Source organism: Centroberyx gerrardi, chromosome 13 (assembly GCF_048128805.1).
Source record: "Centroberyx gerrardi isolate f3 chromosome 13, fCenGer3.hap1.cur.20231027, whole genome shotgun sequence".
NCBI classification, from domain to species: Eukaryota; Metazoa; Chordata; class Actinopteri; order Beryciformes; family Berycidae; genus Centroberyx; species Centroberyx gerrardi.
This window is the reverse complement of record NC_136009.1, coordinates 29975315-29989614: the sequence shown is the minus strand read 5'-3', so window position 1 is coordinate 29989614 and position 14300 is coordinate 29975315. Positions and strand designations below refer to the sequence as shown.

Sequence of the window (14300 nt, the reverse complement as noted above, 5' to 3'; positions counted from 1 at the left end):
AACATTATGAAGTTCAGACAGAACAACAATATTGCCGGTATGCCAAGATTTTACAATTATTAATTCTTATCCTTTCACAGCAGCAGGTACAGTAGATGTTTCAGATCCTAACATGCAGCAGGTACAGTAGATGTTTCAGATCCTAACACAGCAGCAGGTACAGTAGATGTTTCAGATCCTAACATGCAGCAGGTACAGTAGATGTTTCAGATCCTAACACAGCAGCAGGTACAGTAGATGTTTCAGGTCCTAACATGCAGCAGGTACAGTAGATGTTTCAGATCCTAACACAGCAGCAGGTACAGTAGATGTTTCAGATCCTAACACAGCAGCAGGTACAGTAGATGTTTCAGATCCTAACACAGCAGCAGGTACAGTAGATGTTTCAGATCCTAACATGCAGTAGGTACAGTAGATGTTTCAGATCCTAACACAGCAGCAGGTACAGTAGATGTTTCAGATCCTAACACAGCAGCAGGTACAGTAGATGTTTCAGATCCTAACATGCAGCAGGTACAGTAGATGTTTCAAATCCTAACATGCAGCAGGTACAGTAGATGTTTCAGGTCCTAACACAGCAGCAGGTACAGTAGATGTTTCAGGTCCTAACACAGCAGCAGGTACAGTAGATGTTTCAGATCCTAACATGCTGCAGGTACAGTAGATGTTTCAGGTCCTAACACAGCATCAGGTACAGTAGATGTTACGTTACCTTTGCTGGTCTGGGCCTCCTCCAGCAGATCCATGATGGCTCGCTCCGCCTCCTTCAGCCGATCCTCGAAGGCTTTGTCGCTGACCGTCTCCTGGCTGGAGCCCAGGTTATCGATCAGAGTCTGCAGGTCGTGAAGCTTCTGCCTCTGCTGGTTCACCTGGACACACAAAACCATTGATCGGTGAATTAAAAAGGCACTTCACCATAAAATCTCCAGGACTAAGACACCTGGTTATGCCTTTTTCTGAAGTCATTTGTGATGCAGAATCTCCCTGACTGAAGTGGATTTATCAGGTGGAATCAGTAAGGGATCAAAGCTTTCACCTGGATTCAACTGATCAGTCAGGTTTCAAACCAGTGCAGATGTGATGTAGATCTGAGATGATGAGGATAACACACATGGCCGACATTTTGAGGTGCAATGCAGTGTTTCCCACAGGTTGACAGTTTACTGTGTTGGTGGTTGTTTAGGATTAGTGACTTGTCTTTACCTGCAGTGACAGCAGTGTGTCCAGAGGAATCAACTGGTGATCAGAGGCAAAATGCAATGAAGTCTCTGCTGCACTCATGTTAACTTTCTGAGTGTTGAGCAGTTTGACACATCTCTGATTAAAAAGAATCAAGTTACTGTTTACAAATCCTGTTACTAACAGATGAGAGTTTGGAGCAAATTGTGGAATTTTAAGTTTCACTTTCAGATTGAGTACAATGCTGCTGGTCTGTATCTCCAAATGACAGACATGACATGATGTGATGTGACATCAGGCGCATTAGAGATCGATTTTGTATTTTTGTATTTTTCCTGTATTTTGCACTGTTTTTATGTCTACCTGCCTGAGGGACTACAGATGGAAATTAGCTAGTAGCTGAATCTGGTGCAAAGCATCTCCTCTCATTAACTGAGATCCCTGACAAAATAAACAAATAAATAAAAAACGTAACTTTATTTTGCGGTGGCTGAGACGATACTGTGCAGCACAGCTGAGCCTCTGTATGGGAAACACTGCAGTGTTTTATTGAGCCTCTTGTGTTCTTGATTTCATCTGTACAAATTTAAATTTTTTCTTCCTGCATGTGTTTTAATCACTTTGCCTCCGTTTATCTTTGCAAATAAACTGAACACAGTTTCTGCTTTTTACACACACACACACACACACACACACACAGCTCTGGCCTTGGTTCTAGCACTTTGTGATGTACTTGTTGCGTCTTTTATTATCCTTGTTTTCATGTCCCTTGTTTTCTGTAAATCATTGTGAGTCGATCCTGTTAAATGAAGGTGCCTCCTCTCCTTGTTCAGGCAGCAGAGTGTCACAGCAGCAGAGTGTCATGGCGGCAGAGTGTCATGGCGGCAGAGTGTCATGGCGGCAGAGTGTCACGGCGGCAGAGTGTCATGGCGGCAGAGTGTCACGGCGGCAGAGTGTCACGGCGGCAGAGTGTCACGGCGGCAGAGTGTCACGGCGGCAGAGTGTCACGGCGGCAGAGTGTCACGGTGGCAGAGTGTCACAGCGACAGTGTCATGGCGCTCACCTTGTCCCTGACCAGGCTGTAGCAGGAGGGACACTGCTGGCAGCCCGGTGTGGAGCGGTTGTAGAAGTAGTTCTCCTCACACATGTCACATCGAGCGCCGACGAAGCCCGGCCGACACTCGCAGCGTCCGTCCTCCTTGCACTGAGCCGACTGGGAGCCCTCCGGGTCGCAGTCGCAGGCTGGGGGTCAGAGGTCACGGTTAACAGGGAGTGACGGAACATGCGTCTTGACGAGGGATTTTCCTGAATTTACATTTTAGTCGTTTTGCTGACTCGCTTATCAAGAGTTTTTATTTACGTCCCTGGTGCAGCATGAGGTCACCATTAAAGACACTCTGTTTTCCAGGAAGGAAAAGTAACGGGACTTTGATATAAAAATACAAGAAAACAAACTTTTTTTTTTTTTTTTTGTTAAATAGGTGTATATTGTGACATGGAAAATTAGCTAGCAAGGTGAATAAGTCATTTTTGATTTCCCTTTCAGTTCTTGGATCAAACAGAGGTGAAGTGATCGGTCTTACGTTTGCAGCCGGACGAGCCGAAGCCGAAGAAGTTGACCTCACAGCGCTCGCAGTGCTGCCCGGTGACGCCGGGCTGGCACTCGCACTGACCGCTGGTGATGTCACACTGGCCGTTGGTCGAGCCAATGGGATTACAGTTGCATCTGTTGAAACGCAGAGAGAGAAAACGGAGCATGAAGCAAAGCAGCAGAATCACTTTAAACACCAACTACAGCAAACTTCATGTAATTTGTCTTGGGGACAAACTACAGACAGCTCAGCAGTGCAGAACATACTGACACTGACACACTTTCAGATGATGTAACACCCATAACCATCACTGTCTTGTTGTTAACACATCTGATTAGCACACTAGCTAACGTATCTAGTAGCAGCTAGCGTTAGCATGTTCACATTAACATCAGTGTGTTTGCCGGCTAGTTAGCTAGCTAACAGTTTGTTCAGGTTAACTGAGCTGACTCTTCTCAAGCTACAACTCAGAGTGTTTTGGAGTAGAGACTAGGGCTAAAGGGCTAAACAGTCACTTTCATTATTTTACCAACCAAATATTTTATATTTTCAAAATAGAATGAGACACCAAATGACAGTTGGTTTCCTGCCAAATTCACTATGAAACCAAACCCCTTAATTTTATCCCTGAAATGTCCTTAATTTCTCATTACATAAACATTAATTATCTATTAAAAATAACAGTTTTAAAAAAGTAAGGTTAGTATCATGGGTTTATAAGGGATTCAAGTTCCTGTCTCCCTGAATTTATCATTCAATTAGACAGTAATGAGTCAAGATCAAGGGGGTGTTTAAGGGGGCTTTGATGGGATCTCCCCCATTGATAACTCCCTTAATTAATTTTAAGGGGATTTTGCATTAAGGGGTGAATTTATGTAAATTAATGAAAATGTAAGGTTATTTAAGGGATTACTGGTTCGTAGGGAAAGTGGCTACTAGTGTTCACCAACCTACAGCCAAAATGTCCGCTCTTTCAGCCGGGGTCTGGGTCAAACCTCCAGCCTGATGGTCCAGCAGTGAGTTTTAGACTCTACTGAGATCGTATCTGCTCCGTTTCAACCAGACGCTGCATTCCTGCCAGTTAAAGCTGCAGATCAGAGCTTCTCCTGCAGCCTCACTGCTTATTTACTCTTTGGCCTCTAATTATCTGCTGATCTCTTCCCGGGGAACCAGGTGTGTCTGCTCTGCGGCACGGAGACCATGGAAAGTCTCGGTTTCACCATCGAACGCAACTGATGCCTGTTGTTGACTGAGTCCCACAGCTTGGATGAAGCAGGGAAGTTATGTTTTGTAGTAACGATCACTAATAAATAGTGAATTAATCCTTATGTTTATTAATTCATGTTAACTAACAGCTAAATAATGATAACTCAAAGCACGGTTTATCTGTCAGAGCAGTGACTTTAACCAGACTCCTGATGTGACCCAGCAGCAGGCGGCGGTTTCCCCCTGTCTCACCGTTCGCAGCCCGTCCCGCTGTGCAGGTTGAAGAAGCCGGGCTGGCAGGCGCTGCAGTCCCGCTCCGAGACGTGAGGGAGACACGGACACTGACCGGTCACCTGGGAACAGCCGGTCTGCCGGTCCACCGTGCCGAACGGAGAGCAGGAGCAGGCTGAGGAGGAGGAGGAGGGGGAGGAGGAGGGGGGGGGGGGGAGAGGAGGAGGAGGAGAGAGGGAGGAAGAGAGAGGGAGGAGGAGGAAGAGAGGGGGAGGAGGAGGAGGGGGAGGGAGGAGGAGGAGGAGGAAGAGAGAGGGAGGAAGAGAGAGGGAGGAGGAGGAAGAGAGAGGGAGGAAGAGAGAGGGAGGAGGAGGAGGAAGAGAGGGGGAGGAGGAGGAGGAGAGGGAGGAGGAGAGGGAGGAGGAGAGAGGGAGGAGGAGGAGAGGGAGGAGGGGGGGGGGAGGAGAGAGGGAGGAGGAGGAAGAGAGAGGGAGGAGGAGGAGGAGAGGGAGGAGGAGGGGGAGAGAGGAGGAGGAGAAGGAAGAGGAGAGGGAGGAAGAGGGGGAGGAGGAGGAGGAGGAGAGGGGGAGGGGGGGGGAAGAGAAGGAGGGGGGGGGGGAAGAGGAGGAGGAGAGGGAGGAGGAGGAGGAGGGGGGGAGAGGAGGAGGAGGAGGAGGAGGAGGAGGAGGGGGGGGAGAGGAGAGGGAGGAGGAGGAAGAGTGAGGGAGGAAGAGAGAGGGAGGAGGAGGAAGAGAGGGGGAGGAGGAGGAGAGGGAGGAGGAGGAGGAGGGGGAGGAGGAGGAAGAGGAGGAGAGGGAGGAGGAGGAGGAGGGGGAGGAGGAGGAAGAGGAGGAGAGGGAGGAGGAGGAGGAGGAAGAGAGAGGGAGGAAGAGAGAGGGAGGAGGAGGAAGAGAGAGGGAGGAAGAGAGAGGGAGGAGGAGGAAGAGAGGGGGAGGAGGAGGAGAGGGAGGAGGAGGAGGAGGGGGAGGAGGAGGAAGAGGAGGAGAGGGAGGAGGAGGAGGGGGAGGAGGAGGAAGAGGAGGAGAGGGAGGAGGAGGAGGAGGAAGAGAGAGGGAGGAAGAGAGAGGGAGGAGGAGGAAGAGAGAGGGAGGAGGAGAGGAGGAGGAGAGAATCATTAGAACACAGAAAAAGCAACGTTTAACTGAAGGTCTGACACGTTGCCTCACTCTGTGGGCGTGGCCTGTTGGAAACGTCACGTTGTTCTGATCTGTCAGTTCAGGTTCCACTGATATGAGTTTATGAAGGCCGAATATTTTTGGATTGACGCTGCTGATATGATGATTTTGTGCCGATATTCTTTAAATTTGACCATCATGGGACACTAAACTCTCCACTGAGCCACAGACTAATGAATCTGTGGATCAGCAGCTCCGTACAGGAAGTTTCCCTGCAGCTTTTACAGACTTTTACAGCATCAGCATCGGCCTTTAAACCCTTATCAGGTGAACTCTGCAGTGTTCGGTACTACAGCAGGACAGGCACAAACACACGAAGAAGAACCGCTGAACTCGCTCTTACGTTTGCACTTGTCGGCGGGGTTGGTGGCGAGGGCGTTGCCGTAGAAACCGTCCTTGCAGCGGTCGCAGAAGAAGCCATCGGTGTTGTAGATGCACTTGAGACACTCGCCCGTCTCGCGGTCGCAGTTCCCCACGGCGTTCGGGTCGATGTTGTCGCTGCACTTGCAAGCGCGGCAGGCGCGCACCGGCCCGTTCTGACCCAGAGGGTCGCCGAAAAACCCGTCGTCACAAAGCTCACAGCGCTTTCCTGCAGAGGGACGAGACATTTATATCACTACAGGGTGAGAAAACTCCACCATGATGCTTTGTCTTATAAATCCATTTTAAAACCTGCTGGATAAACTGAAAAACACAAGCTGGTCCAGCTGAAAACAAGGTTGTGTTTCTTATTCTGCGAACCAGTAAACTCTTAAAATCACCTTACATTCACATTAATTCACCCCCATCAAAAACCCCCTTAAACTCCCCTTAATGTTTGACTGCTTACTTTCTAATTTAATGTAAAATTCAGGGAGAATAACCTGTAAACCTGCACAAAAGGCATAAAAAATCCCTTAATTTCTAGTGTCTCTGTGAATCAACCCATGAATAAATCCCTTATAAACCCATCTTACTAACCTTACTTTATTAAAGCTATGTTATGGGATAATTAATGTTTATTAATGTTTCATTAGTCTTATGACACTGTTTTAAAACCATCTGGATAAACTGAAAAACACAAGCTGGTCCGGCTGAAAACAAGGCTGTGTTTCTTATTCCTGAAAAGTTGATATTTTGGAGATACAAGGTTTTGGACTGGACAGACCCCTCCTCCTACCTGTGGTCCTCTCTCCCCCCTCCTACCTGTGGTCCTCTCTCCCCCCTCCTACCTGTGGTCCCCCCCCTCCTACCTGTGGTCCCCCCCCCTCCTACCTGTGGTCCCGGCGGGGCAGTTGGTGCAGACCACCTCTCTGGTCTTGGGGACGACGGCGCAGGTGGCCCCGGCGGGACAGGGGCAGGGCTGGCAGTCTCTGTCCGTCCCCTGGGTGGAGTCGCCGTAGAAACCGTCCTGACAGCGCTCACAGCTCAGACCGGCCGTGTGGTGCTGGCACTCACACGCTCCTGACACACAGCAACACACACACATTCAGCACTTTTACAGGACCGTTTCTAAGACCTAAAACTGTGTGAATGTGTGAAACAAGTTGGAAAACCACTTTCCAGATTCATGGAAAGTGAAGCTGAATTCCCTGATATTCCCTGATATTCCCTGATATTCCCTGTCTGGAAAACACTCTCCAGGATATCCCAGGACTTCCACTCCGGTCCTGCCTACCAGCATGTGCAGCCTGAAGTCTCTACACATGGATCTCACTACACTGCTGTAGAATCAGTATTTAGTTGTAGCTTTGCATGCCATTTTGGCTTGTTTTGCTTTTTTGAGGTGACATTTTCATAAGCTAATTGGGATATTTTGTATCTCCTCTCTCCACAAATGTGTATTTTTTTCTTTTCTATCTTCTTCACACCAGAATTAAAATCAAGTTAATCACCAGTTCCTATAAATGCTCAGGAACCTTCCAGGTGACTCAGTGGTTTTAGATCAGTCTTCTTTTGTCTTTACTGAACCTCCCCTGCACACTTCTTCTTCTTTGTGTTTTCTCCCTTCATTTCTGTTTTCTCAATGTGAGAATAAATAAACTTTACCTAATAAACCTTCCATCCTGTGCATCCTTGAGTTTATTTATCATCAGCTTCAAATGAGAAAGTGTGAGAACTCCAGTAACTTGTAGTGTATGCAGTGCAGCTGCAGTGTGTCCTGCAGCCTGCAGGGGGCGGCGTCTGTCCTGCAGACAAACCCCAGAATAACCTGCAGTTCAGTCTGTTTCTGATACTGGGACTGAACAGAGAAATATCTCTATCAATATATTGATTATTGCAGTATTTTCTGAAGGGAACATGTTCAGTTGTTTCTTTAAGCATGAATTAGAAAATATTCAGAAAAACTGAAACTGCATGGATCAAATTAAATATTCAGAAAACCAATTAACCATTCAGTCAGTCAGTAAACCAGTCAGTAAACCAAACTGTAAACCAGTCAGTCAGTAAGCAGTCAGTAAGCAGACCTGTGGTGGGGTGGCAGGAGTCACTGTAGTCAGTAAGCAGTCAGTCAGTAAGCAGTCAGTAAGCAGTCAGTAAGCAGACCTGTGGTGGGGTGGCAGGAGTCACTGTAGTCAGTAAGCAGTCAGTCAGTAAGCAGTCAGTAAGCAGTCAGTAAGCAGTCAGTAAGCAGACCTGTGGTGGGGTGGCAGGAGTCACTGTGCCCGTTGCAGTTGCACGGCTCACAGGAGCTGAAGGCTCCGAGCTCCGGCCGGGCGCGGCGGTATCCCAGGGTGCACTGCTCACAGTGTTGCCCCTGGTAACCCTGAGGACAGGTGCACTGCTCCACCCAGCGGGCCGGGGTCCCGGGGCCCCGCCGCGCCGTCACCAAGGAGACGTCGTCCAGGTAACCGGCACCTGGGGGGGAGGAGGGGGGGGAGAGACTCACTTCAATCACAGAGTACAGGAAAGTTTCACAGACTGAGTTTTACTGAGAGTCCAGTTTCTGATCTGGACTGAAACTCTTCATTCACTCTGTCTGCCTCTGTCTCCTTCCACTTACAGTGGAGACACAGTGGAGACACAGTAGAGACACAGTAGAGACACAGTGGGGACACAGTGGGGACAGTGGAGAAACACAGTGGAGAGACAGTAGAGACACAGTAGAGACACAGTGGAGACACAGTGGAGAGACAGCGGAGACACAGTAGAGACACAGTAGAGACACAGTGGGGAGACAGCGGAGAGACAGTGGAGACACAGTGGAGACACAGTGGAGACACAGTGGGGAGACAGTGGAGAGACAGTGGAGACACAGTGGAGAGACAGTGGGGACACAGTGGAGAGACAGTGGAGACACAGTGGAGAGACAGTGGAGACACAGTGGGGACACAGTGGAGAGGCAGTGGAGAGGCAGTGGAAACACAGTGGAGAGGCAGTGGGGACACAGTGGAGACGCAGTGGGGACACAGTGGAGACACAGTGGAGACACAGTGGAGACACAGTGGAGAGGCAGTGGAAACACAGTGGAGAGGCAGTGGGGACACAGTGGAGAGACAGTGGAGAGACAGTGGAGACACAGTGGAGACACAGTAGAGACACAGTGGAGAGGCAGTGGAAACACAGTGGAGACAGTGGAGAGACACAGTGGGGACACAGTGGAGAGACAGTGGAGACGCAGTGGAGAGGCAGTGGAAACACAGTGGAGAGACACAGTGGAGAGACAGTGGAGAGACAGTGGAGAGACAGTGGAGAGGCAGTGGAAACACAGTGGAGAGACAGTGGAGACGCAGTGGAGACGCAGTGGAAACACAGTGGAGACACAGTGGAGACACAGTGGAGAGACAGTGGAGACACAGTGGAGACACAGTGGAGACACAGTAGAGACACAGTGGAGAGGCAGTGGAAACAGTGGAGACAGTGGAGAGACACAGTGGGGACACAGTGGAGAGACAGTGGAGACGCAGTGGAGAGGCAGTGGAAACACAGTGGAGACAGTGGAGAGACACAGTGGAGAGACAGTGGAGAGACAGTGGAGAGGCAGTGGAAACACAGTGGAGAGACAGTGGAGACGCAGTGGAGACGCAGTGGAAACACAGTGGAGACACAGTGGAGACACAGTGGAGACACAGTGGAGAGACAGTGGAGACGCAGTGGAGACGCAGTGGAAACACAGTGGAGACACAGTGGAGAGGCAGTGGAAACACAGTGGAGACAGTGGAGAGACACAGTGGAGAGACAGTGGAGACGCAGTGGAGAGGCAGTGGAAACACAGTGGAGAGACAGTGGGGACACAGTGGAGACACAGTGGGGACACAGCGGAGACGCAGTGGGGATGCAGTGGAGACACAGTGGGGACGCAGTGGAGACGCAGTGGAGAGACAGTGGAGAGACAGTGGAGACACAGTGGGGACACAGTGGAGAGACAGTGGAGAGACAGTGGAGACACAGTGGAGACACAGTGGAAACACAGTGGAGACACAGTGGAGACACAGTGGAAACACAGTGGAGACACAGTGGAAACACAGTGGAGACACAGTGGAGACACAGTGGAGACACAGTGGAGACACAGTGGGGACACAGTGGGGACACAGTGGGGACACAGTGGAGACACAGTGGAGACACAGTGGGGACACAGTGGAGAGACAGTGGAGAGACAGTGGAGACACAGTGGAGACACAGTGGAGAGACAGTGGAGACACAGTGGAGACACAGTGGAGACACAGTGGAGAGACAGTGGAGACACAGTGGAAACACAGTGGAAACACAGTGGAGACACAGTGGAGACACAGTGGAGACACAGTGGAGACACAGTGGGGACACAGTGGGGACACAGTGGGGACACAGTGGAGAGACAGTGGAGAGACAGTGGGGACACAGTGGAAACACAGTGGGGACACAGTGGAGAGACAGTGGGGACACAGTGGAGAGACAGTGGAGAGACAGTGGGGACACAGTGGAGAGACAGTGGAGAGACAGTGGAGAGACAGTGGAGAGACAGTGGGGACACAGTGGAAACACAGTGGGGACACAGTGGAGAGACAGTGGAGAGACAGTGGGGACACAGTGGAAACACAGTGGGGACACAGTGGAGAGACAGTGGAGACACAGTGGACACATGGCTGTTCTGACTGGACACCGGCCACAGTGGCTGGTTTAGAATAGAATAGCATGCAGTAGTATTCCTGCATTCACATGTTATTGAATATATCAGAAAAACTAATTTCTTAACTTAGCTTAACTTAACTACTACTAACAACATTCAAAGTCGAAAAGTCTGAGAAAAATTTGCTCCCCAAGTCTCTGAGTTATGAAGCGATGACGACCTTTAACCTTTTCAACATGGAGGGAAAACCCAGTTTACTGTCAGTCAGGCAGGTTTGTAGTTAACAGACTGACCATCACAACTGACTAGGATCCAGGCATTATGTGTGTGCATGTGTGTGTGTGTGTGTGTGTGTGTGTGTGTTGCGTACTCCTCTCGCTGTAGGTGCCGCGGATCTTGATGGCGGTCAGGTTGTGGAGAAGTTTCTGGAAGTCGGAGTGGCTGATGGTCGGCCGCCAGGGATAATCTGTACTGTCATGAAGCCTGGAGACCCACAGACCAAAACCAGCAGTTAGTCTACCTGAACCAGATCAACTCAGGCAGTTAGTCTACCTGAACCAGATCAACTCCGGCAGTTAGTCTACCTGAACCAGATCAACTCAGGCAGTTAGTCTACCTGAACCAGATCGACTCAGGCAGTTAGTCTACCTGAACCAGATCGACTCAGGCAGTTAGTCTACCTGAACCAGATTAATAGATTAACAGCAGTAATTACAGTAACTAAGACCAACAAAACCACATAGTTGATAATAATAATGAGTTTGGATCTGTTTTGAATAAACACGGTGAGCTCATCACGGTGAAACGTGACTCAGCTGCTGATTGGTCGTACCTGAACACGTATGTCTGCGTGTTCTCGCTGGGATAGGCGTTGCCCTGGGCGATGAGCGGCACGGCGACCCGCAGGCCGGCGCCCTCCAGCACCAGGTCCTCGGCGGAGAGCCGGGTGTCGCGGCGGTCCACCCTGAAGCTCAGGCTCAGGTTCTGACCGTAACTCAGCAGCTGGTTCCCCAGGAACTTCTCTGTGTCAGGAACATTACCCATGATGCAACGTCACATCACCTTCATATTCAGAATGTTCCCATGGTGTCACGTGCATTTCCTACCAATATGGTGTCAGTGTGTGTGTTGATAATAATAAACTTTATTTATATAGCACTTTTCAAAACTGAGTTACAACGTGCTTTACAAGAAAAATTGTTTAAAAAGTCAATAGAACATCAAAAGAGATAAAAAAAAAATTAGAAACCACCATCTAAAAGAAGGAATGCAATGAAATGGAATACAATAAATAATAAAACAAATTAAAATACCTAAAACAGAATAAAATAAGTTAAAAATAAGCACTAAGAGAAGGCCTTTACATAAAAATAGGTTTTAAGAAGTGACTTGATACAGATTGTATCATCATTGATACCGAATGTGTGTGTGTGTGTGTGTGTGTGTGTGTGTGTGTGTGTGTGTACCTGGAGCGATGAAGTACATGGGGAAGTAGTCTTCGGAGATGAGGGAGATCTCCTGTCCGCTGGGCGACCACTGGACCGGGACACTGGAGCCATCCCGCTGCTGCCCGGTCCACTGCTCATCACCTGACCACACACACACACACACACACACACACACACACACACACACACACATAGGTTACAACACTTTTAGATCACCTAGTTAATCTAAATCACCTCTAAACACTCCCTGATGTTTGGGAACTGAAGCCGCTCAGACAGTTCTAACTGCTGTTTAAAACACAGTGAGATTCTCCAGTTAACCAAACACACCGCCTCCTCCAACACACACATTGGGAATTTAAACTTTGATTTAATTTAACTTTAAAACTGCATCATCTACAGGTGTGACGGACGCTTGGCCTCCCTGACAAACTCAACAGGAAGAGACACGGTGGGAAAAGTGTTTTCAGACACTAAACATGTTTTCTGTTTATTTTAAACTAGTTTCAGCACTAAGCAGCTCAGGTAACTAGAATAGCTTTAATAGCGTTCAGTAGCTACAGACTCAGCTGATCTGAGCTCAGTCCAGTTTCAGGGCCTGACAGCAGGTTAGGGTTCGCTCCACTCTTCACAACAACTAGAAGAGACTGTCCTGCAGACTTCAGGTTACAATCTGCTTTTGTGTGTTTCCTGTTTGTTCTGTATCATTCTGTTCTACAGCTGATTGATCAGTCAGATCTAGTCAGGCTCGTTCTCTGTACAGTCCTCTGAGACAGACTGTGAATAAAAAAACCTGAACTTACAATCATGAGGAATTAAAAAATCTAAAATGTAGTCAGGGTAAAATAAAGTCAAGTAAAATTTTGCAATCAATTTTAAAATGTACAGGCAGCCAGTGTGAGGACAGCAGGACAGGTGATGTGCTCCGTCTCTTTAGACCTGTTAGTGTTCCTCAGCGGCGGTGTGTGTGTGTGTGTGTGTGTGTGTGTGTGTGTCACCTGTGTGGAAGGCAGAGCTGACAGTGTGTGTGTGTGTGTGTGTGTGTCACCTGTGTGGAAGGCGGAGCTGACGCTGTGCAGGCTGAAGCCGTCGGCGCTGTCGCAGACTGACGAGTGCTGGAAGCAGAAGCAGGGGGTGCAGCCCGCCGGGTTGCTGGGGTCCAGGTTGAAGAAACCCAGCTTACACCTGAGAGAAAACCACAGAAGAAGAATGAGCCTCAGCTTTACCTGACAGGAAGATCTGCTCCATCTGTCAGGCTGCCGTGACCTCTGACCCCTGACCTCCTTACTGTCGGTAGCTTGTAATGCTGCTGATCTTTCATTTGATTAATAAGCAGAGGCCTGAAGGCTTAAAACCATTTAATATTTCACTTGGAAAATGTAAAAATGAGAGAAAAAGCTAAAAAAAATAGACACGATAACAAATCAGTGTAGTAGATTTATTTTTCCTATCCCATAAATCATCTCAGGACCCCCCAAAATTATCTCGCGACCCCCTGGGGGGTCCCGACCCGCAGGTTGAGAACCACTGATCCAGACACTGAGGCTCATCCTGCTGCTGCAGCTGATTCTGATTCAGAAGACTGAGCAGAGCAGGCAGCACATCAGGAAGTTCAGTGCATTTGGAAAAAAAACACAACAATGTTTGTGAGATACATGAGATCTACTGTATGTCCAGGTTCAGCAGAGGTCAGAGGTCAGAGGTCAGGGGTCAGAGGTCAGAGGGAGAGGTCAACAACTCAAAGCTCTTCCATGACCTAAAACTTCCAGTTGCACGGTTTTCCCCTCATGCTGAAATCAAATCACCGGACGTCTGACACATTTTACTACTGAGGCTGAGAATAGAGACACACACACACACACACACACACAGTGTATAATAATAATAATAATAATAATAATAATAGTGATAAATATTGGACTATTAAATATGTATTACTTTTATTACTTTTTTTCACTGTTCTTAACACATTTACAATAAAAGTAATAAAATAAAATCCTTTTCCTTAAAAATCCATAAATCCATTCTGAAAAAGCAGAAAACAAAAAGCTTCATTCTGTCATTATATCTGCTCTAGTTATTACTTTGTCCAGTAACAGTGGAGATGTGAGCCGGGGCTGATGGGTAATGAAGTTTCATGTGAAATGTCAGAAGGTGACAGACAAAACATCTTCATCCTCTTCATCTTCATCATATACAATATAATATACTGTTATATATCAGAGGGAAATTGAAACCTGCTGACAGCTAAATGAAAAGACCCACCAGATGTAGACTGGAGGGGAGTGTGTGTGTGTGTGTGTGTGTGTGTGTGTGTGTGTGTGTGTGTGTGTGTGTGTGTGTGTGTGAGCTATTTTCTCCTCGGCTGCTGCCAGGGGCTCCAGGAGGCCTAATTCTATTTTTCACACGCACACACACACAG

At 48.3% G+C, this 14300-nt stretch overlaps 1 protein-coding gene across 1 annotated transcript in view; it reads right to left on the bottom strand.

The window, feature by feature from the left end:
* Positions 1-14300, bottom strand: part of lamc1 (laminin, gamma 1) — a 72545-nt gene that overhangs the window by 12638 nt on the left and 45607 nt on the right. Inside the window, exons 6-16 of the mRNA XM_078287896.1 lie at positions 12927-13063; positions 11897-12019; positions 11263-11452; positions 10801-10913; positions 8021-8242; positions 6659-6847; positions 5748-5993; positions 4230-4383; positions 2763-2905; positions 2243-2421; positions 713-869 (exon numbers count right to left, since the gene is read on the bottom strand). Of these exons, the coding sequence (XP_078144022.1) occupies positions 713-869; positions 2243-2421; positions 2763-2905; positions 4230-4383; positions 5748-5993; positions 6659-6847; positions 8021-8242; positions 10801-10913; positions 11263-11452; positions 11897-12019; positions 12927-13063 (1853 nt within the window). The remainder of the gene's footprint in view (positions 1-712; positions 870-2242; positions 2422-2762; positions 2906-4229; positions 4384-5747; positions 5994-6658; positions 6848-8020; positions 8243-10800; positions 10914-11262; positions 11453-11896; positions 12020-12926; positions 13064-14300) is intronic.